General features: G+C 36.6%; 1 protein-coding gene across 5 annotated transcripts in view; it reads left to right on the plus strand.

Moving 5' to 3' along the window:
* LOC113832379 (coiled-coil domain-containing protein 85A) overlaps nt 1-23,066 on the plus strand; it is a 208,663-nt gene that overhangs the window by 163,165 nt on the left and 22,432 nt on the right. For all 5 annotated transcript variants that reach the window (XM_027387986.2, XM_027387987.2, XM_027387988.2 and 2 more), the window contains exon 3: nt 6,362-6,438. In XM_027387986.2, coding sequence (XP_027243787.1) covers nt 6,362-6,438 — 77 coding nt within the window. The remainder of the gene's footprint in view (nt 1-6,361; nt 6,439-23,066) is intronic.

Genomic DNA, 23,066 nt, shown 5'->3' on the forward strand with positions numbered 1-23,066 from the left:
ACATATATCAGGCAGTTAAGTACTGGATGAAGATATCTATTAATGTTAAAGCAAGTCATAGTGTACCAGTGTGTTAGTCCCCATTGAGAACAGCACTGCCAGGGCCTGGGCATGGTCAATGTTGAAAGGAACACTTGAGTAAGTAAGTGGAGGAATCACAAGGCATCCAGTGTATAATTGTTTGGAAAGTTAGACGAAAACTAAAGAGGCCATATAGAGTGGGGCAAGTTTAAATGTAGAAATAGTAACCTGCAGAGTCAAAGGTACTATCCAGGCACCACTCACAAAAGTATTTGCAACATTTCATGGAGTTGTCTCTGAACACCTGTGACAGTGTGCTCTACATATGTACAAAGAAGTTTATTCTATGTCTGGTGATTCTAATTACTTCAAAGTTACTTTTCATTTTGCTAATGGTAGACCTGGGAACATTTGACTAGGCAGTGGAATGGGAGATGACTTCTGGCTAACATAGAGTTAACAGTTAAATGAACTCTAGATCAACTAGTTTCCACAAAAAGTAACCCCCTCAGCTCTCTGTCAGGCTGGCAAGACTCTAGAGAGTGCAATTAGCTTGAATGTGATAGACCCTAGCAAATCCAATTCTATTTTCTGTTTATTTCTGAGGAATTGAAGTTCCTTTTTTGTGGAGGTTGAGGTATTTGTTTTATTACCCTAAAGATTATCTGCCGATAGAATTGTCTGAATGAGCTATTCAGCTAGTCTGGAAAGGCTAATTGTTACAAGAAGTTTTAAAAATTAGAAGAACATTAAATTATAGTGAAAATTTTGATCACTTCTGTAGCTAACCTATATTGTGAATGGAAGGTTGACATTTACTTTCCAGGAAAGAAAGAGAAATGTGTTTTGTCAGTTTTGAAGTAATTTCTTTAGGAGTAAGTAAAAGCCTGTGACTAGTGGGATTAACATGGAACTTGAACAGTCTCAGGAGCGTAGGATTTTCTGAGGAGGTGCTCTATGGTCTGGATTGACTCTTGCTGACACTCTTATTAGTTTGGTCCATGCTGCTTGAACAGAGCACCAAAGACTGCCCTATTTCTAATGAGTAGATCTAATTCACTGGGTCACAGTTCTAGAGACCAAGGTATAGGTGCCAGTATCCGTTGAGGACCTGCTTGCTGCTATATCCCTGGCTAATAGGTTTCACAGGCAAACTTCCCTGTTACCGGGGTACCGATACCATCCATGAGGGAAAGCTTTTCAGAGCCCCATCATCTTTTCGAGGCCAAAGAACCACCTCTCATTTTCATGCCAGTGACAACAGAATTTGAACCTGAGGTTTGGAGAGAATAGGCATTTTAACAGTTCCCTCCTTCCCTTCTTTCTATCTTGCTGCCTGAGAAACAGTCAGTACACAAAACTACAGCTATCAGAGTCTTCCCTATTGCTTCCATCCTTCAAGTGCTCTGGACTGTGCTTGAACTCCACAGTCAGATTTTATTTTCTGTCCTAAAGGTTTGAAGATGTGACAGTACTTTATGTGATCCAACCACTGAGAAGTTGAGCAAACCCTGGTTTTTACTCCAGTGATAGACTATCTACAATAGAGTGATTCACGTATGTTTTGTGGGGGGATGTTTCTTTTCTGATGGGGAGAAACAACTGCTCTCTTCAGAAACCAGGGAGGTAGAGATGATTTTGCATTTTCATCAGTGTGCTTTCAAGTTGGCAGAGGTCAGCATGACAGTTCATTGTATGACTGAGTATGTTCCAGAAAAGTTAAAATTATGTAAAGGATAACATCAGATTATTACAAACATAGGTCCTTCAGAGATGTTTTTAGTAACCATGAAAAGGGGGAAACAGTGTTTAACTAAGTGTGTAAATGACTGACTAAGTGCTTGATGAGAAGCTGAGATGATGACTCCGCTGGTATTTTCAATAGGAAACACAATTTTTAAAATGTATTTGACTTTAGATTGTTACATAATAACTTTTAAAGACAAGTGCTATAATGTAGTTGTCTCATTAGAAAACTGTTCTGGGAGTTGGGAGGCTGTGTGTTTTAGAAAACCTATTGCTTTATGTCTATTAGAAACATTTAGAAAATATATAACTTGGGGCTGGAAAGCTGGGTCTGTGATTAAGAGCACTGACTATCTTGCAGAAGACCCAAGTTCAATTCCCAGAACTCACATCATAGCTCACAACCATCTCTAACTGCAGTTCTAGGAGATCTGATGTCCCTCTGGATGCCTGAACAGGCACTGCACACACTTGATGCTCAGAAATACATTTACATAGATATGTACATGCAAACGCATAAAATTTAAAAACTTAACAAAATTTTTACATATGTTTCTTCTGGTTTTTTTTTCAGCTTGATTCTGGTGGAGTGTGTTTTGTTTTTTGTTTGTTTTTGAGAACAATTCTTCTAGAGCTCCCAAAGCTTGGAACTTGCTGTGTAGCTCAGGGTGACCTTGAACTTGCAGCAGTCTCTGCAGAGCTATATGATTACAGATGCAGGACAACACACTCAGTTTGGATATATTTTGGACACTTATTTTATTGTGAACAAGTCCTTGAACTTTTACATGAAGGTTCAGGAGCAGTGAGGTACTTGGAGAGAAATTGCTTCTGCCTGAGTGTCTCAAGCATGTCGTTAAGAGTATTAAGTCAATTTGTAATTGTTTTGCCTATCTTTTCAAATGACCAAGTGACCATAAACATTCCAAAATGAAAAGAGAAATAAGAACCTTGAGGAAAGTTAAAAGCAAATTGCCACTTCTTGTGTGGTTGAGGCTGTTTCTTCAGACCTGTGTCTATAGACATTCCTCCTGTAACCAGCTGGTCCCCTTCTGTGATGTGACATGATTCCTCTCCTTTTCTGTTATAATAGGATTACAGGAACTTTCCTGGTTACCTGTCTTGCGTGGCCTCACATGTGCTTGGACCTGTCATAGTTCTGTTGATACATCCTTCAGTTCAAGGTTCTCTCACTTTAGAATGAAATCAACGTGGATTGCTGTATTCCTTTGTCTTTGTATTGAGTTTCTTATTGCCACATGAATTTGGATTTTTCTTTTCAATTAGTTGAACATTTGTTAGATATAAGGTCCTTCCTTATTTATAACACACATGAATGTTCTCTCTCTCTTTCTCTCTGTCTTACACACACACACACACACACACACACACACACACACACACACACACACACACACACGTAACTTATTTGTCTTATGAACTTTTGGATCCTCACTGTACAATCTAAAATGGCATACTGAAATGGCATACAGAAAAGCCTCTGTCTTAAGGCTTTTAGTCACGGGTATAAAGTAATTGGCAATATGAATTGTAATGCTATTTTGTGATTACTTTCTGATAGAAAAATGCTCATGTTTGTAAAATGATTTTTTAGGTTTTTTCATGTTCCTTATGAGGACTGAGAGACCACTTATTTTATAGTTGTTACCACTGAAAATGGGACAAAGGAAAAGGCAGTAGGGGAAAGAGTCATAATAGACATGGAGCATAATTCTGATGACAGATGGACTCTGTTTCTTTCTTACCCTACAAATCATTCTGTCAGCTTATTTTCAGTCAGTGGAGACCAGGATGTAGCTTATGATGGGACTTTTAAAGCCACGGGTTTTCATATACTTTATCCTATTGTTTTATTTTTTAAAAACTTTTGTATCCCATACTGTTTAATTACTACTAGTCAAACTTGGATGACCTATAGTTTAGAAACAAATAAACCTTGTCATTTTAAGGGATTAACAAGACACATGTTGACTTTTATTTGATGTCATTTTTGGAGAATTGGACAGTTTTTTCAATAGTTCATTATATAAAAACCCAGGATGTTGATATGATTGAATAATCCAGACAAGTGTGCCTATCCACTTACTATTATGGAGTGCACTGAAAGCATGGGTACTCCAGTTTTCCACAAGATGAGATACTGTCACTGTTTTTGTCTGTAGGAGACGTTTTTTTCACATGTGGGATAGCTATTGACTGTTAGGGAGAATTATATGAGAAGGTAAGCACTCGAGACAGTTATCAGGACTTCTGGGGCAAGGACAACAGCTTGGAATTGAAAAGGAAACTTATCTTCTAAGGAGCATCTAATGACTTATATTCCTTCCTAGAACAGTAATCGACACAAAGTAGTCACACAATCTTCTTATATAAGAGAGGAACTCAAAATGTCTGCCTCTTTGCCTTCATTGTAACATGACTTGTGAAATATGTTTTGCTTGTTTAAAAGAACTTCCCATCTCTTTATAGCCAAGTCTGCATTTTCAATAAGTACTTTAGAACAAAGATTTAGACCTGCTGTATCTTAATTCATTAAAACCATAATAATAAAAATTAGTTTTCAAACTCAATAATTTAGTTCCCATACCTTTTTAAACATATGTGATGCTTTCCATGTTGAAGTCAAGAGTTGAAGAAAACATGAGCTATGTTCTGAAGAGAGAGAATAAGAAAGAACATGGAGTTGGATAGGTTGGGAGGTGGGGAAGATTTGGGAGGAGAAACCATGATCAGATATAATGAATGAAAGAAATTATTTCAAAAGAATGAAATGACAACAAAGGATAAATAGATTAAAGTGACTTAGATAGTTGCCAGATTAAAACAAACCCTTTCCAGTGGCATTTTCCAGTCTCAGTGGAATCCATCTTCATGGGCTTGTCTCCACTACTTTAAGTTTCACGGCCTGAGAAATAGTGCAATTCAAGGGAAGAAGACTAAGCTGTATATTGTGAAAATGGAGAAAATAATATATTTTTCTATAGCTTAAGTTGAAAATGAGCGATCTGTTGTTAATTTGGTAGGTCCTTAGCAGATTGTTGATTTTCTAGAGGATAAATCTGGGTTTGCAGAACTGTGTGAGTCTGGCTCTCTTCATTGCCGAGTGAGGCAGACCCATAAGCTCTGTAACCTTACCCTTACTTTATGCAGTGCACTTTCCTTCCTCCACTGAAAAATCCACAAAGCATAGCTTGAACATTCCATTAAGCTTTGATGAGAGCACATTTCTAGCAAATGTCATCAGTTTCCCCTGTGTCTCTAGCTGCTTATATGAAAAATATCATGAGGTCAGTGTGTCAATATGTTAATGTTATTGAGGGTAGCTTTTCTGAAAATATTTGTGAACATGGACATGCTATGTTTAAATGAGGTGAGCTTGATGTATTTATAAATTAAAGACCAGTACTTCTCATATAAAATGGTAACTTCTTACTTATGAAGCTCCAAATTAGTTCATTTAAGTAATTCCCAGGTATAATTTTTCATGCTGAATTTCAGATCACAGCATTAATGCATAGGTAGCTAAAGCTCTGATGACTGGAACTCTAAGCATTTGCTGTTAAATATGATTCAGTTTCATCATTTGCTTTTCCTTTGTGTTTCGGAGACACCAGATCATGAAGACTGGTTTGGGTTCTGTTACTCCAGTGTTAAGCAAATATGCGGTATGGGTTGGATAGTCTGTGCTACCTTGTGCTTTTTACTACACCTAAAATGTGTCTGTTCTTGGGTAATGTCAGACATGCACTACTGTGTGAGACTTGTAGTGAATACTGTCATTTTAGTGAGGAGTTGCCATTGATAATACTCTTCCCCAGAGCAAAACTCTACTTTCCTCTTTCTCTAACTGCTCTTGTGGCAAGAAGCTATAACATGCAGAGTTTGTGTATGAACAGAAATGGAACTGAGTGTTCAGCATCTGATCTTTGAAAATTTAAAACAAGTATCATTTGCAGTTGTGTTGCCCGTAGTTTACTTAAAGATTCAAGGGAAAGACATAAACCAGACAAGGAAAAAAAGAAACCACAAATAAACTGATCATGGTCCTTGGATTTAGCCAGAATTGAAGTCAAATTCTGGTTGTGATTTAAATATTTAGCACTTATACAGATATTCTCTAAAGCACAGCTAATATCTATAGGTTAGTGAGAAGAATAAATGTTTCTCCTAAAACTTCTAATGCTTGTTGGGGAAGTGAAAAAACTTTGTATTTGACACTCATTCTAGTTAAAAAGTTAATGAAACCTTGTAGTTTATTTTGGTTATAGATTACATCACAAAAATGTCTGGTGTATGGACAAGTGAAAAAATGTAAAGAGAGATTCCAGAAGTTCTGGCCCAACTGGTGTGAAAAAGCTCAGTCTCCTCATTTACAAATTTTCTTGAATACCATTTAACATTGTACAGCACTAAAAACTGTGTAAATATTATTTTCTGTAAAGAATTTTCTTTTTTTCTCAAGAACAGACTAAGTAGTTACTTGGTCCAGTTTAATAATCAACCAAAAAATATCCTTAACAGTACAGCAAACAAGACCTTGTGTATAATGTGAATTCTTTCTTTTTAATTTTAGAATCAACCTTGTCCTATGTTAGGCAGCTGGAGGCCAGAGTCAGACAGCTGGAAGAAGAAAATCGCATGCTGCCCCAGGTGGGTGACTTCCAGAAGCACATAGCTAGACAGTGTCATTTGAGTTGTAGCCTTTTGTTTGAAATTTAAAGTCTCAATTACACGTTCTCCTCTAAATGATAGAAATCATGTTGTAAATAGCCATTCATCATGTAGACTGTGGTGACATTCCATGATAGCCATCATCCTACCCAGTGGTGCACTAAAGGATATGAATGTCCACAAGAATGGGAAGTAATTGAAAGTGAGGGAGAACACTTACAGTATGCACATTGCATCATGAATATGAGCTGGTGGGTAAGGGAAGAGATTCATTTAAATTGACATTTTGCTAATTTATGAGCTAAGTCAAGTTGTTGGTTACAAGTTCATAATTCAATTAAATTGGTGCTTTCTAAAATTCTTTAATAAAATTGAAGTCTTTTAGTGCAACAAAGTAATGACAGTAATTGGCAATGTGTACCTTGGACTTCATTATCTATCCTTGGTGAGTGGAAAGTTACTTTTCTGCCCCCCTGGGATATTGAATTGTTCCTCAGATATTTTACTGATAAAATTGTTTCTGTCGCTGTTAAATTGGTAAAAAAAAAAAAATGAGGTTGCTTTTGTGATGTGGTGGTTTTCAGAAAAGATTTTCTTGAGAAATTCAACAAATCCACAGTTTCTAGTTTCCTGTCTGATAAGTAGGCAATAATGCATTTAAACATCATATAAGAAGTCTCCAAGCAACAGATCCCTTAAATTCCTTCCACCTTCTATGGCCATTTTCATTTTCATAAGTGACTATGGGAAATTATCCCTCAGGTAATGAGTAACTGATATTTTAAATAAAACATACAAACACATTTTATTCAAAGACAAGATGTTTAAACCTGAAGGCAGATATGCTTTGGAAAGACATTTTGGGTGTACGAATTTGGTGTTGCTTTTAAATCACTTTTGCTCAGTTGGATGATATGGGCTGTTGTGTACTGCTTGTGAAAATGCTTTCCTGTCTCTTCCTCTGGCCAATGTTTCTTTAGAAATCGTGGGATTAACGAAGTGAATCATCTCTATTCTCAAACTCCACCTATGCTCGAATTCATCATACCAGAAGGGACTGTTGGTGTTGTGAAATAAAACACTGATGCATTTTTCTTTTTGGTCTTCCTTACTATTCTGCTTTTTTTTCAAATATTTCCTTTTATGTTGAATTTATAGTATGACTGTGCTAGAATCCTTGACTGAAAACAGTGAAATTCTCCCTGTTATAAAGAACATTTAAAAGCATGGCTTCTTATGCTTGAGATATCTCATGCAACTGTAAATTTGAAAGAACAAAAGGAAAAGGGAATGTAAAACAAGGTTAGGGATTGGGCCTCATCTCAATCACTGAAATGCCAGTGCATGGGCCATCTTGTTAGAAAAGTACAACTGATGAGAAAAATGATGATTATTTTTAATGTAAGCTTTGAGGGGTGATATTGCTTGTAAGGCACATGCTGCTAAGCCAGGGAGCAAAAGTCCGATCAATCCCTAGGTTCCCACATTGTAGAAGAAGAAAACCTACTTCTGCTGATTGCTCTGTGAACCACAGACATAGTGTGGCATGTGCCAACATACACATACAATAAATCATAAATATGATAAAATGTTTCTAAATCTATAAAAATAAACATAGAACTCTTTTTTTTCTTTTCAGGTTGGAAAGTTTATTTTAATTTTCTCCATTTTGCATTCTCAGAGATTTTAGCTACATGCATATTTCTTTTTAAAATTTTTTTAAAGTGAGCTATACATTTTCCCCACTTCCCTTCCCTCCTCCTCTCTTCCCTTCTACCCTCCTCCCTCCCCACCACACTCCCAATTTACTCATGAGATCTTGTCTTTTTTCCCTTCCTAGGGGATCCATGTATGTCACTCTTAGGGTCCTCTTTGTTATCTAGGTTTTCTAGGGTTGTGGCCTGTAGGCTGATTGTCATTTGCTTCACGTCTAATATCTAATTATCAGTGAGCATATATTATATTTGTCTTTCTGGGTCTGGGTTACCTCACTCAGGATGGCGTTCTCTAGTTCCATCCATTTGCCAGCAAATTTCAAGATGTCATTGTTTTTTTTCCTTATCCATTCTTCAGTTGAGGGATATCTAGGTTGTTTCCAGGATCTGACTATTACAAATAATTCTGCTGTGAACATAGTTGAACAGATGTCCTTGTGGTGTGAGTGTGTATCCTTTGGATATATGCCCAAAAGTGGTATTAATGGGTCTTGAGGTAAATTGATTCCCAATTTTCTGAGAAACTGCCATGCTGATTTCCAAAGTGGCTGTACAAGTTTACACTCTCACCATCAATGGAGGAGTGTTCCCCTTACTCCACATCCTCTCCATAATAAACTGCCATCAGAGTTTTTGATCTTGGCCATTGTGACAAGTATAAGACTATATCTCAGAGTTGTGTTGATTTGCATTTCTCTGATGACTAAAAATGTTGAGCATTTCCTTAAGTGTCTTTTGGCCATTTGAGATTCTGCTGTGGAGAGTTTTCTGCTTAAATCTGTACCCCATTTTTTTAATTGGATTATTTGGTTTTCTGATGTCTAGTTTCTTGAGTTCTTTGTATATTTGGGAGATCACTCCTCTGTCAGATGTGGGGTTAATAAAGATCTTTTCCCATTCTGTAAGATGCCCTTTTGTCTTGCTGACAGTATCCTTTGATTTACAGAAGCTTCTCAGTTTCAGCAAGTCTCATTTATTCATTGACAAATTGGCACAGGAGACTACTTCCTAAATATAACATCAGTAGTATAGACACTGAGAGCAACAATAAATATAGATCTCTTGAAGGAAAACAGAAATATTCCCTTCCAAACACAAGCTTGGAGTATGTGAATGCTTAAATATGTAGGGCTGCATGTTAATGTGAGGAGATAATTACATAACCTCTCATGTTAAAGTGTAGAACAAATGTCCAAATTATATGCTTTTAAATAAATTGGGAATTTTTTAATCAGGGAGAGTCTTTGTTTTGTTTTTCCCTTAAAAATGTGCAGGGAAGAGATCATGTTTCACTGAACCTATGATATCAATATAAGTGATATATTTATTAAATGTACCATTGTAAAAGAAAAAGTTCATGCCACACTAAATCCTAGCATTTAAAGAGGGAAAAACAGTCTTTCATATTTAATTAAACATATTTGCATATCACCTTAAAACAAAATACATCATATAAAATGTATTCCAAGAATATGATGATAGACCTCAGGTTATAAACAATAAAGATTTTTAAATTTTGAGTATCTATTTTACTTAAAGCTAAGGTGGTTACATGACATAATTGCTGGTTTAACTGCCTTTGTAAGCACAAGCTGACACAAACACAAATATAAAGGCAAGAACCTAATATGGAACACTATAAATTGATCCCAGAGTACTGAGAATCCTGTAAATATGTTCCCAGAAAAGATTGAGACTTGGGCTGGATGGCACAAATGTATATGCAACTTGTTTTTAGATGCTTTGGGTATGGTTGCAAATAATGTCTGGTGACCCTTCCTTGTAGAAACTCTTTGTGCTTGAATGAGGTTAGCTGATGTTCAAGGTCAATCCAGTGCTACATGCTGACATTGCTGCATAAATTAGTCTCACTATTCAAACACTTGATTTCAATTATAAGAGCTTCTCACTGTGCCTTGATTAGAAGGTATCTTTTATTCCTAAATTTATTAAAGAGTGCCCATTTGTCTTTGGATTAATGGAAATAAGAATGTAGTAGCTAATTGGAATTTTAAGTATGTCAGGTTCCTCTGTGGCTCTAGCCAGGTTCATCTCTGATTGTTCAGAGTTTAGCCTAATTATGTATGGCAGTTAGAGAGGAAGAAATCTCCTTTTAAAACACCTACACTTATTCTCTATATAAAAGAGTTTTTAGCTAACTAAGTCCCAACTGCAAAAGGTTGATCTCTTCATTTGTAAACGACAAGGTTCTGTTTTTTACAATTTGGGGGATAAGGTATAATTAAAGATCTGAGTACATAACATTTAGCTGTGCAGAGTTATCAAGTCCCACAACAAAGGACAGATTATAGAACAGTTGCAAAAAACTGGGCATAATGGATTTTGTTCTACCTGGTGGTGGAGTGTTTCCCACAGGAAGTGGGATGAAAGCCTGGCATCTAATGGGCAGCAGGGTATCCAGGAGAGGCAAAGTTTCTTGCACCACTATGGTCACAAGTGTACTATGCAAGGATTCTGTGGTTGCACTTTAAATCATGTTTATGGGTACTTTTCAATAATACCTGAAGGAACAATTATTTTACTACACTTAGAAAATGGAACATTATTTCTGGATACTTTATTTCAAAAGAAATTGCCTTTTTAAAAGGCTGGTAACCTAACAGCAAAGACTACCCAAACTTAGGGTATGTGTCCTTGAGCACTAATTGGAACAGTTTTATCAAGACTACATTAAAAATATCCCAAAGGATTGTGTACCATTTCTAGTAACCCATGTAATGCTAAAGCTGTTCAAACTCACCTTCCAGTTCCCTACATGCATATTAGATGTGATATGAACCATAAATGAAAATTGCATGGTATTTAAATAAATGTAGCTGACATCTATACAATTTTTTGGCCTAATCAAAAAGGAGAATTACACACTATAACATTAATAATACTTATAAATAACAGACCCAGTGTGGTATCAAGTTATAATTGTTTAAGGAATTTAATATCAAAATGAAAGGCATCACATCTATTTTGTTATAAACTCATATGTAAATGCAAGCTTTTTTCTGATGTAGAGTCATAGATTCTCAGAACTGAATAAAAACTTGCATATCCTTTAAGACAATTAACATCTTAAGATTAGATTATCAAGTTCATAGAGATTAGAGGCATGGTCCTGGAAAGACTGCTGGTTAAGAAGGGACTTAGTCCAAGACAGATGTGGGTTGACCTGATAATTACTTCAAACCATTAATATAAGTCCATATAATAAGGCTACTAAATATATCATTTTAAATAGCCATTCTTATTGTCTCATCCATTCTTGTCTTAAGAAAAATGTTCAGTTTTTGTGAAAAAACAGCACCCTTCACAAATATGAGAAATCCTGAATTTCACAGTAGTTTTTCTCCCTCAAACATCTTAAAATACTTTAGAATTATAAAGTTGTGTTATACAATCACAAGTCTATATAGAAAATTTATTCATAGCAGTATGACTAGAGAGGGTTTTTGTTCATGGGCTGAAGGGGATCAGTGAGCAGAGAGGCACACTGGTATTGTTTAAATTGAAATTAGTTGGCTAGCCTCAAATCCAAGCCTCGTTTCAATTATTTCACTCATTCCATCATTGTTGACTTGATAGTCATGGAAATTTATTAATGCCAATATACCTGTTTATGTGCTGTTCTGCAGTGAAGAATTCTCTGCAACTAGAAGACCTCTTTAAATGGCTGATGTACTTAACTGATGGCCTTAATGTAAACTGTGGTGCTGCCCTTTAAGGACTTCCATTGCTATTTATATATATTCCTTAGGTAAATTTATTATTTGGAAGAATTGTCCTTACCTATTCTGTATTGACTGAATTTTGCATCACAATGAGTACTAAAATGAAAGCAAACAGTTTGTGGTAGGTCCAAAGCCAATTAAGTGCATTTGTTCCAAGTCCTATTGGGAAATCTGTTCTCTTTGATCAAATGCTCTGGCACAAACATCTGCTTGGCAAGCACTATGTGTGCACTGTGCCACATGGGTCCTTTCATGGACCTGCCCACCTCTTGAGAGCTGGGTTTTAGCTTCAATACAAGCACCCATAACTGCCTGGTGTCCTTGCCCATTTCTGTGCTTTGCTTCTGCAGAACTGCCTGACAGACAGGACTTTGGGATCTCTACCAAGTAAGCCCCTTTCTGCAAGCATGGCTATTTCTGCTGTGCTAATGCACACAGAAGTATCTAATTTTAGGTCTGGGAATGAAAACTTACCCTGTCATGTAATTTGGTCACAATGTGGCCTCACAATGCTGTCTTTTAGAGCCTTGAGAAGGGATCAGGGCCGTTTCTGAACAAAGTAAAAGAACTGTCACTATTGCCAGAAGTGCTGGGAAGGGTACACAGGAGCTAAGGAAATTGTGCCTATTACTTCCATAGCAACACAGTAGCAGTCCAACCACATCTCAGAACTGTTCCTTTAGCTCTCCTGGATTGTGCAAACATCAGCAGCCCAGTGCTCAGTCAGGTATGGCAGGACTCTCTGACAATGCAGACCTTGTTCCCTTTCTTTTTCTGTAGTGGAAATTGTTGTATGCTGTTTTTGACTCTTTTTCTTTGTCCCATTTTCTGACTATATGATTTGCCAATAGTTTTGCATCTTGTAGGGCTGTGAGTAAGGCTTCTTTTTGGGTAGAAATTACTCTGAGGGAATCAGTAACTGTCACACAAAAGCACATGCACACAGACACATATGCACAATCACACACACACACACACACACACACACACACACACACACACACACACACACACACAGTCACAGTGTAAGCCTTTACTGGACACTTACAGTAAGTGATGTTAATCTTTAGCTACTCTTTGCGTGGAAACTTCTACTCTGGCATCTTAAAGAGTAATTGGTACAGAATTCTTTCTTTCTTTCTTATTAATAGCAGTCCCAGTATGTCAAACAGCATGGTAGTAGGCAGGTATCAGTGATAGGAAAATTAGTTAATCCACTAAAGGCTGACTATTTTGGAGTCATAGTTAGGGGAGGTAGACAATTCATATAATTAACAAAAGAAGAAATGTCTACATAAACTTCAATAGGACTTTAAAGGATAAATGAGAACTACAACAGTGTGGGAATGTCAGAATGGAGGCATATGTAGGTACCGACAGCAAATTGTTAAGGTGGTGAGTGCCATGCTAAGAAACCTAACTGAATGGATATTTAAACTACTTCTTACCGGAAAATGTCAATGAGTAAAATTCATAGGGAAAAAAATCCAAGGCAACATAAGAGTGTTCAAAATACCAAGATACATTGCAGTCTAATGAGATTTTCTCATTCTTAAAGGGTCTTGCTTATGAATCTGGTCCATGCTGTTCATTATATTTATTGATTAAAATTACTGCATTTGCTAGGTGCTAAGTTATAAGAGGCCACATTATCAATAACTCATACTTAGTAGCTTTTAAGATACACAATGTGCTTTCAATAGGGCATGTTCAAATTTTTCTATACGTGATAGATATTCTTGGATGAATTCAGCAAAAATTAGGACTTATTAAGCATCAGATATTTCTGTGTAGACACAACAGCTGGAATTACAGATATTTGAATAGGCAGAAGTAACCAAGACTGGAGAAATAGGAGACAGTGCCATGAGAGACACCAGTGCTGCTCTGTACTAGGAGTATGGCTTCTTCCTCTTATCTTCATTCTTCTAAGAAGCCCAAAAGAAAAGCCAAAAACAAATTTAAGTATAAATTAATATTCTCTAACAGGATTAGGTCTTGAAAGTGGCAGACATATTTTATGTTTGATTTTGGAATTGTTTTAATTCAGTGTAGATATCATTGGGATGTGGATATCAAATCAGCAATCCATTAAGAAACATTGGCTTCCTAGAGACTCATGAATGGGGTGTGACTCCATATTGGGCTCAGGTTCACTGGCTCATCATTTCCAGAAATAGGTTACTTGCTCTGTGACTGGGGTAGAGTTGTCTATATCAAACTTCTTCTTTCTGGGTCTGACACTTTCTATAATGGGATTCAAGCCAGTTTCATGAAGTCTTGTTCCCGTATTATTTCTTGCTGTAGCCTGAACAAAGTGAACATTGCTCATGAAACATAACCTATTGAAAAATAGGGTTGCTGCCACTTAATAATTGTTAATCACCTACATGTACTTTCCTTATAAAACAGACAAACATGAATCCAAATAATCAATATCTATATCATTTAAACTTAACCATGTCATGCACAAAAACTGTAATATAGGAAAACTATGTTCTTATAAACATAAGATTATCGAAGTATATAAAATTTTAAGTGATTTGAGAATTCCTTAAATTATACTTAAAAGTTGCTATTGCATGGGGAAAAGCATAATTCATAATTCAATCACATTTAAGAAGCCCTAACCGATAACTTTGGACTCAGAGTAACTTAATGATTAAAAGATACTTTAACAGGCTAGAAAGAACACTGGAGAATAATCTATGAGAACTTGGTCTGAAATTATGTCTTCCCTTACCTAAATCATAGACCTGGGACTCCCCAGGCTTTATATTCCTTACCTATGCAAGAGAATTGTCATAGATAATGTGGAAGGTTCTACCAAACCCTGTAAGTTTATGACTCTATCACAGGGAGTTAAAATCTATACCAAAACAGGTGTGTGTGTGTGTGTGTGTGTGTGTGTGTGTGTGTGTGTGTGTGTGTGTATGTAATTTATGTTTTGACATTAAAGTCCCTTAAAAATTCAATAATTTGTTTTGCACTTTTATTTATAAATGTGTCTTTCTATTACTGTAGGTTATATAACCTAATTGGTTCTAAAGTTAATAAAATTTCACCAAGTACCCATTAAAACTATTTAAATAGAACCAACATAGGTATGAACGTTTGAGGTACAAGTGCATTAACCCAGGTACTGGATTCATACACTGAGCTGTGTCAATTTACATGTATTTTGAGGGTTTCATGTTTTCCTCAAATATAAGCTTCTTAGCTTTTATTTTTTGCTTGAAATTTTACATGGTGAACATCAAGACTTTAGTTTTTCTTAATAATATACATATTTAAAAATAAAGCAATTATGATGAATGATCATGGATACTCTGGGTAAGCACAAATGCCTCATTTTCTTCATTTCTAAGTATGTTTTTTTTCCCAGCTTTATATATCCAGAACTTGTATACTTAAAATTTTGGCTCACTGTGCCACTGAAACAGCTATAATAAACACAATTGAAAGCTATAAAATATAAAGCCTTAGAATGAAAAGTTTTTTAAAATTAGTGATTAAAGATGGAATTGGTAATGAGTTGGTGCTATGCACTGGTTAGAAGCAGCCTGCAGTGAGAGCAGGTGGGATGTCAGGGCAGAATCTGTGGCAGGCCCTGGCCAGAGAATGATCAGGGCTCAGGCCCTGGCCAGAGAATGATCAGGGCTTTTTAATGACATGCACTATTGTAAGTATTGCCAGAGACAATGAGCTATTTGTTTCAAAAATAGTCTGTAAATATGACCTTCAAGCAGAATCCAAAAATATCAACAGCCATATTTTTAAGTGAAGTGCTATTTATTAGGTATTGCTGTTTGAGAAGAAAATCCCTTACAAGTAAGCACAGGGACTGGAGAGATGCCTCAGTGGTTAAGAATACTCGAGTCTTCCAGAGGACCCCCAGTTCAATTCCCAGCACCCAATTTGGGTAGTTTACAACTGCCCTTAATTCCAGATCCAACAGGTTTTGTGCCTTCTCCTAGCTTCTGTGATCACTTGCACAGGCACTTGAAGACACTTGCATATATGCAGAGAACACACACACACACACACACACACACAGGAGAGAGGCAGATAGACAAATGAAAATAAACCTTGCAAAAATAAAATAAGCAAAAATGATAAACATCCCCGGAATTTAAGACATTATCTCTTATATGTATAAAAATACTTGCAAAATTATATGTCATAAAAAGAAATTTGATATTCGATAGAGGGAATATAACAAATTATGACAAAGAGAATGCAAACACAAGAAATATAAGGAGATCAGCTTTATCTATCCACATTTTATAGCCAAACAATAGGTAATTTTTATTTTAAAATATACTATAAAGTCTCAGCATTCAGTTGTCAGATAAGTCAAATTACTATCAAAAGAAGATGTCAAAGATGCGGGATATCATACATTAGCTTTATTTTATTTTTGTGGTGTTGCCAGATTGAGGAGAGAAACAGAAGAGAACCTGCACATAAATCAAAGTCAGCTGAACGGCATAAAGAAGAGTGTGCAGAGGATGAAAACATTTTTTCAAAAGAATTCTAATTTATTAGATTCATTCCATACACCAAAGCATCAGAAATAGCAGCCAGCAGCAGTGTAGATTGTGTGGTCCACATAGAGAATGAGATGAAGATAATAGGAGGTATGCTGTAGGACAGTAATCAGTGTAGCCTTCTCGGATTAGTGTATGAGCATGCTTGACCTTTTATATTGAGCATCATTAAACCTATGTGAGCATATGCCATTCATTAACGATGCCTGAAGAATCAGGATGGAGAGAACATATTGGATGAATGACCACTTGACTTGAGTCTTTCCTTAGCTAAGCAAATACTTTTTTAGAAGATTTAAGGGTTCTTGTAGGGTTCACTTTAGAAATTCTCTGAAATATTCTACACTGGTAAACAGTGGGGTAATTTAGAAAACAACTCCATTTGTAAGTGCTGCATAACTGTTTCTCAGGCTATATCAGACCAAATAGGGGTCCCGGATGGTACCAGTTCTCTTCACTGCCTGTCTATAAGCAGGCTTGTTGGCTGTTCCTCTGTTGATCCTGGTTATGTGGGTTTATTGACTTTGGCCACCAACACTCTGCCTGAAACCTGATGTTGATTTCTCCTGCTTGCTCCAAGGAGCCATTTCCACAGTGCTCTCCAATGCTCCAGCCCACTCTGCACTGAAGAAATCCCTTAATCTTACTTGGGTTCTGATTTATGAAAGGCCACAGATTCACAAATTCACTCCTCACCCCAGGGATCCAGGCAATGTATGTAGGAAGGAATAGTTACCAGCCAAGAGTATGATTTTAACTTTGATTCATGCATGTCTACCTAGTCTGGTTCTTCCCTCTGTGGGAACTTCATTCCTCCAAACTTCATGGGATTTCAGGAAAATTGATTCATTTCAGTTATTGATGATTTTAAAAGTCCTGAATCAAGACCTTCAAATAAAGGAACCCTCTCAGAATTTCTGCTCATTTAAAATTTAAGTTGTTATCTCAAAATTAGAAAAATTTTATTGCTGTTGCCTTGTGGAGAGAACTGTTCACTAAAGCCCTTGTGAATAAAGCCATATGCATGTTTTAAAACAAACAAACAAACAAACAAACAAAAGGTTTCTATTTAGATTTTACTAGCAAGCATAGGGACAAATTTACATTTATTATTTTTAAAATGGAAAAATAAATCACAAAAGTAGATAGCTAGCATTATCATGATTGCCTGAAACCCATAGTCTATCTTTGTTAGTTCTATTTGTATAGTTATTATTCTCAGTAAAAACGTTTAACTGAAAATGTGTGGTTTACAGAAGAGATATATATCTGGCTTAAATATAAGGCAGCAAATATAGACCTTTTCATGACCCCTGATGCCTTTTTTGCCACATATAAGGTTCAAAACAAGAGTTTTAGTTTTCGACAGATAACAAATAACTAATAAGTTTAAAGCCAGATGGGAGCCATTTTGGACTGACATATTCATTGGCTCTGAGAAAGAAGGCTTTGTCACAGCCAAATATGTCAGCTGTCTCTGATCCCATGCCAGGTGTGTCTTCATGTTGAGGAGAGAAAAATGCTTTTTATTTAAGCATTTATTTATTGACCAAGGGAATTTATTATCCATAACCACAGAAACGGAATCCAGTAAATTTGTTCACAGTTAACTTGTGTGTTGTGTGTGTGAGAGAAGTTCTTTTCCTTTGGGATGCTTCACTAGAACAGAGTGCCAAAAGTAGGAGGAAGTAGGTAGAAGTCCCAGCTAGAGTTCCAATGGCATCCTTCTAGAAAAGGGTTTTAAACAAATAGGTATCTGGCAACTTTGTGCTTAACTGTGCAAAGATATGTTTCATTTGTTTATGTAGCAGAATATTTGTTTAACTATATGAAGATATGTTGCATTTCTTTAACTATGTGTTAAAGTAAACATGTGTTGCTATTTAAAAAAAAATGTCATTTTTCTTTGGAGAATCCCCATTCAATTTCTGCTCCCTTTTTCCATACCTAATAAAATTTTAATACATGACCTTTAGCCCATGAAACTTACATATTTTTGTCAGTAAGTGCCAGCTTAGGTTCCTTACCAGTTGGAGAGGTCTTTAGAGACAGCCTGTTCAGGACTGGCCTCTAATGGTCACTGGTGAAGAGTGTGGCTCATGTGGCCTCATAGGAGTTAGATCTCCTTGAGTAGAATTCTCTTGGTTAGGGAAGATGAGTATGCTCAGCTTTTAGAGCTTTGAATGTGGAAAAGTTAGGTAAGAAGGCATGGGAAGAATCCTGCCTTCAAATATTTCTTCTCAAGCATGCGTCTTGTTCTGGATCTTATACTGACAAAGTTCATCAGACCCAAGCATGGGAGTACAGTAAGACATCTTTCCATTTAGGTAAGTAGTTCAGGCTGAGTACTCAAAGCTTTAAATGAATCAAAGGACCTTAATTGTTTTGGAAAGTTCTGTATTACATTATTTTAATACCTTATTGCTATGTCTGGCAGAGTTTTTTCTTTGGGGTGTATATTTGTTTTGCAGTTTTGAAGCATCAGCTCTAGTGAGTATTAAGTGTTCAAAACCATAATCTTTAGGGTCAGGAGAGAGATTCTGGGCCATCTAAAGGACATTGTGTTATTATTTAGGCATTTTTACTGGCCTACCTTTGCAGTTCTGACAAGATCTGCTCTCTCAGCTGCTACTAAGAGCACCACCTGTGTCTATTCCCTGTGTCTATTCACTATGTTCCCTTTTAAAAGGGTCCTATCCTCCCTCCCTCCCCCCACTCTCCCCCCTCCCTCCCTCCCTCCCTCCTTTCTTCTCTCTCTCTCTCTCTCTCTCTCTCTCTCTCTCTCTCTCTGTGTGTGTGTGTGTGTGTGTGTTCTCTCCACTGCTCCTGTCCCTGGAGGCTGGTCTTCTTCCCCCCCTTTCCTCTTTTTACGACCCCTTTCCCTTAATAAAAACAAATGAATACACAAACAAACAAAACTCTCCACTTGAACTCTGTTGAAAGCTGCTTTTAGAGATTACAACACAGTGCCCAGTTCCTGTATTTTTCATTTTGAGATGGACTTTACTGTGAAGAGCAGAGTTTTCTATGTCATACATAAATTTTTAAGACTCTGCAATCATTCAAACTAGATCTGCTTTTTTTTTTTTTGTAGTTGGTGCGCATGCTGGACAGTAGAGTTGCCCATTCTATTCTGAGTTTGATCTCAAGCACTAATCATTATTCTCTTTCACTGTTGTCCCATTCTTGAGTCCTTTTCAATGAGGATTTAATTTCTGACCTTGGCTTTCATGATTGTCTTCATTTTGTGGGTGAGAGAGCATCTACTAACAGGAAGAAGCATGCCACATATTCAGAGTTTCTGTTAGAAACAATCTAGTGTTCTTCCAACTTGCTCACACTTATTTTTATATGGCACATGCCTTGTTTCTCTTGAAGCAGGAATCTATACAAACAACACTACAGTCACTGTCTGAAGTAAAAGTGCCACTGTGTTGCCATTGGCAAGCTTGGAGTTAGGAGGCCTAGGTCTAGATTCTGGAGTAGTGACTATTTTGATATTTGTTTTGAGATATTATTACTCTCACAGTTGATTGGTCTCATTTTAGGAAGAATTAAGGAAATTTATATTCCTAAAATAAATTGTTCCCTAGGGAAAAACATGTGTCTTATTACTTGTTTCCTGGTTTAGTCAGTTTCTCTTTAAAATCATGTCTATTTCCAAAAAGCATCCCACTGCGATATCAATCTCCTCCTCTTCTTCCTACTCCTCCTTATTCTCCTCCTCCCTCTCCCTCTCCCTCTCCCCCTCCCCTTCTTCTTCTTCTTCTTCTTCTTCTTCTTCTTCTTCTTCTTCTTCTTCTTCTTCTTCTTCTTCTTCTTCTTCTTCTTCTCTGTTTCTCTGTGTAACAGCTCTGGTTGTCCTAGAACTCACTCTGCAGACCAAGCTGGCCTTGAAATCATAGAGATACACCTGGCTCTTCTTCCCAAGTGCTGGAATTAAAGATGTGCAGCATCATTGCCTCAATTCTTCTTTATCTATAGAATTGGGAAAACTTCTAAAGGTCGAGTTAGTAAATACTTTAAAATTTGTTGTCATAAAATATGCTGTAATTATTTATGCATGCCATCAAAGCATAAGAATAATAAATACAGGCACAGAGAATATCTAAATGATGAGTATGTTGGAATTTTTGTTTATTTGCTTTTAAATAAGACTTTACTGATGGAATAGGAAATAGGCATCATTTAAGTTTGTGTGTAGTTTGCTGACTCTGTCAGATGATTTCAAAACTGAGGTAAGTTTTCACCAGTTGCTTTGAATGAGCTCTTCCATCTTTATCATTTTTTAAAAAGAAAAGTTGGTACCTATGCAGAGATGAAAATTTAGATAATAATATAAATACTTCATTATGCATCCACTTTTCAGTAAAGTGATTTTTTTTTAGTTCAGATTCTTTGTTTGTTGCCCCCAAATCCACTCTAAGTTCCCAGTTTTGGAATTTGAACTGTGCTGTGATTGTACTGGGGGAATTTCTGAGCACCAGTAAAGCCTTCTTTTTGAGAGGTCATCTTTGGGAGGAGCATGTTTCAGAGACCCAGATGTTTCCATTTGACTTAAAATGGCAAACTGCCTTTGTGATCCAATTGAGTAGGAAAATTTTCAAACACTTATCTATAGCAATTGTAACTACATTTTAGTGAGTGATTGATTATATTAATTTTGTGTCCTGGCTTGTTGTGCATGCCTTTGAGACTGCTAAGAAAATAATATGGGGGAAGCTCATCTTTAAAATAGATACCACATGCATGGCAGCATTGGAAAAAAAAAGAAACATTAGTTTGTATACAGTCCTATAAAGTCAAGTGAAATTTTAGTTTTGTGTTTATCAATGAACACGGAATGCTATTTCTGGCTAAGGAGGGGAGATCTGAAATCAATCTCTCAATTTTCCTTAAATGAGAGCATTTTATAGAAGAATGAGAAACTTCTAGATCTTGATAGAAATTAAATGAATTCTGTATTTTTCAAGTCCTTCATATTGATAGCCTCTTTTCCCATTATCTTAATCATGTGTGCTGACAAAAGATAGGTTGGTTATTTATGCAGTATCTATTCATCAAGAATGTGCAGGGCACTTTAAGGAAAACAAAGGCTACTTTACCATCTGCAGCACATTTTGTGTGCAGTGGAAATGTGAGGAGAGCCCTCATCCACTTGTCAGTAAGATGGATTTACACTAGAAGAGCTGGGGGTACAAGGGGCTTCAAAAGATTACACAGTGTCATGTTCATGTTGTATTCTGTAATGCATACAATTACCACTCATCAATTAAAGCAAAATAAAACTTAAAAAGGAAGATGAGATAAGTGTGTTCCTAATGCTTGGGTGGTGACCCAGTGACAACCTGGTAATTACAAGGCCTCTCTATGGCACTTAGCGTTTTCAGAGTGTTTCACAATCACATTTGTTAGTCACCCTTCACAGATGCCACATGAAACTAATTGATAGAGCTCTGTATTCTCCTGTTGAGAACAAGTGGCTGGCTGAGGGTCAGGCAGTGTCTAATCATTCTACTTTGAACTAGAACAGTACTTTCTACTTTTAGATAACACAGCTTTGACTAACCTCAGAAAGCGCACTTCTGCTGCTTAACTTGTCTTCCAAGAGAATGCTACTACAAAACTTCAAATTTAAAAATAGAACCAAAAGTTGACATCCTTAAACCTTCACTTTAGCCCTTTCCAGACATTGTAAAAACCAACCTCCCTAGCATCTTGGCTTGTACATTAAAGGTTATTTTTATTGAGGCTATAGTCTCAGTAATTTGGCCATTTCATCACTTTCAGCTCATCCAGAAACATCAGGAAAACACAGTGTATTTTTAAACTAGAGAGCCTCAGTTTGTGCCTTCACCTGTGATCAAGATTTGCAGGGAGACATGAGATGAAGTGATTTTATTCTGATTGTTAGTGCTGTCCTTTACCCAGAAAATCACATGGAGGCCTTACTGTTCTGATTGAGAAATGTAAACATTTGATTAGTTCAGGAGTGCCATTAAATGGTAGGAAATTAGTGAGTTCAATTTACTTTTGTGAATATAACCAAATACCCCTTAATAATCAGGGGTGGAATGTCTGTAGATTACAAACGGCTGTCCAGTCCATCCTTTACCTCTTGAATGTGTTTTGAGCATCTTATATAACACACTCTTTTAGGCAATGAAGATGTAATCTTAAATAAGATAGGGTCTCTAACCTCATGTGTTTTATATTTTAGCAGGTAGATTATTCTTAAGACTATAAATGTGTAATAATTTCACTGAAGCAAACAAAACAAGCATGTAGAATTGGACAGTGATGAGGTTACATCGAGTTAGAAGAGGCATCTCTGAGGACATGACATCAAATGACACTAGGAAAGGGAAAGAACATGGCATGGAAATGGAGAGTCTAAAAAACAAACCTTAAGGACTAAAGCCTCAAAGAAAAAGTCAAGTGTGACTGAGAAAAGAGTGTGGGAAGACCAGAATGGTGGTGTGGCATGGATAGAGCCTACAACAACAGGACATGAGATACAGACAGGCTCATCTTGTGGGTTCTATGGGTTAAGGTCAAGGTTTGGAACTTGAGTTTGAGCTGGTAGAAAGCTACCAGAA

The sequence above is a fragment of the Cricetulus griseus genome, assembly GCF_003668045.3.
Source record: "Cricetulus griseus strain 17A/GY chromosome 1 unlocalized genomic scaffold, alternate assembly CriGri-PICRH-1.0 chr1_1, whole genome shotgun sequence".
Classification (NCBI taxonomy): domain Eukaryota; kingdom Metazoa; phylum Chordata; class Mammalia; order Rodentia; family Cricetidae; genus Cricetulus; species Cricetulus griseus.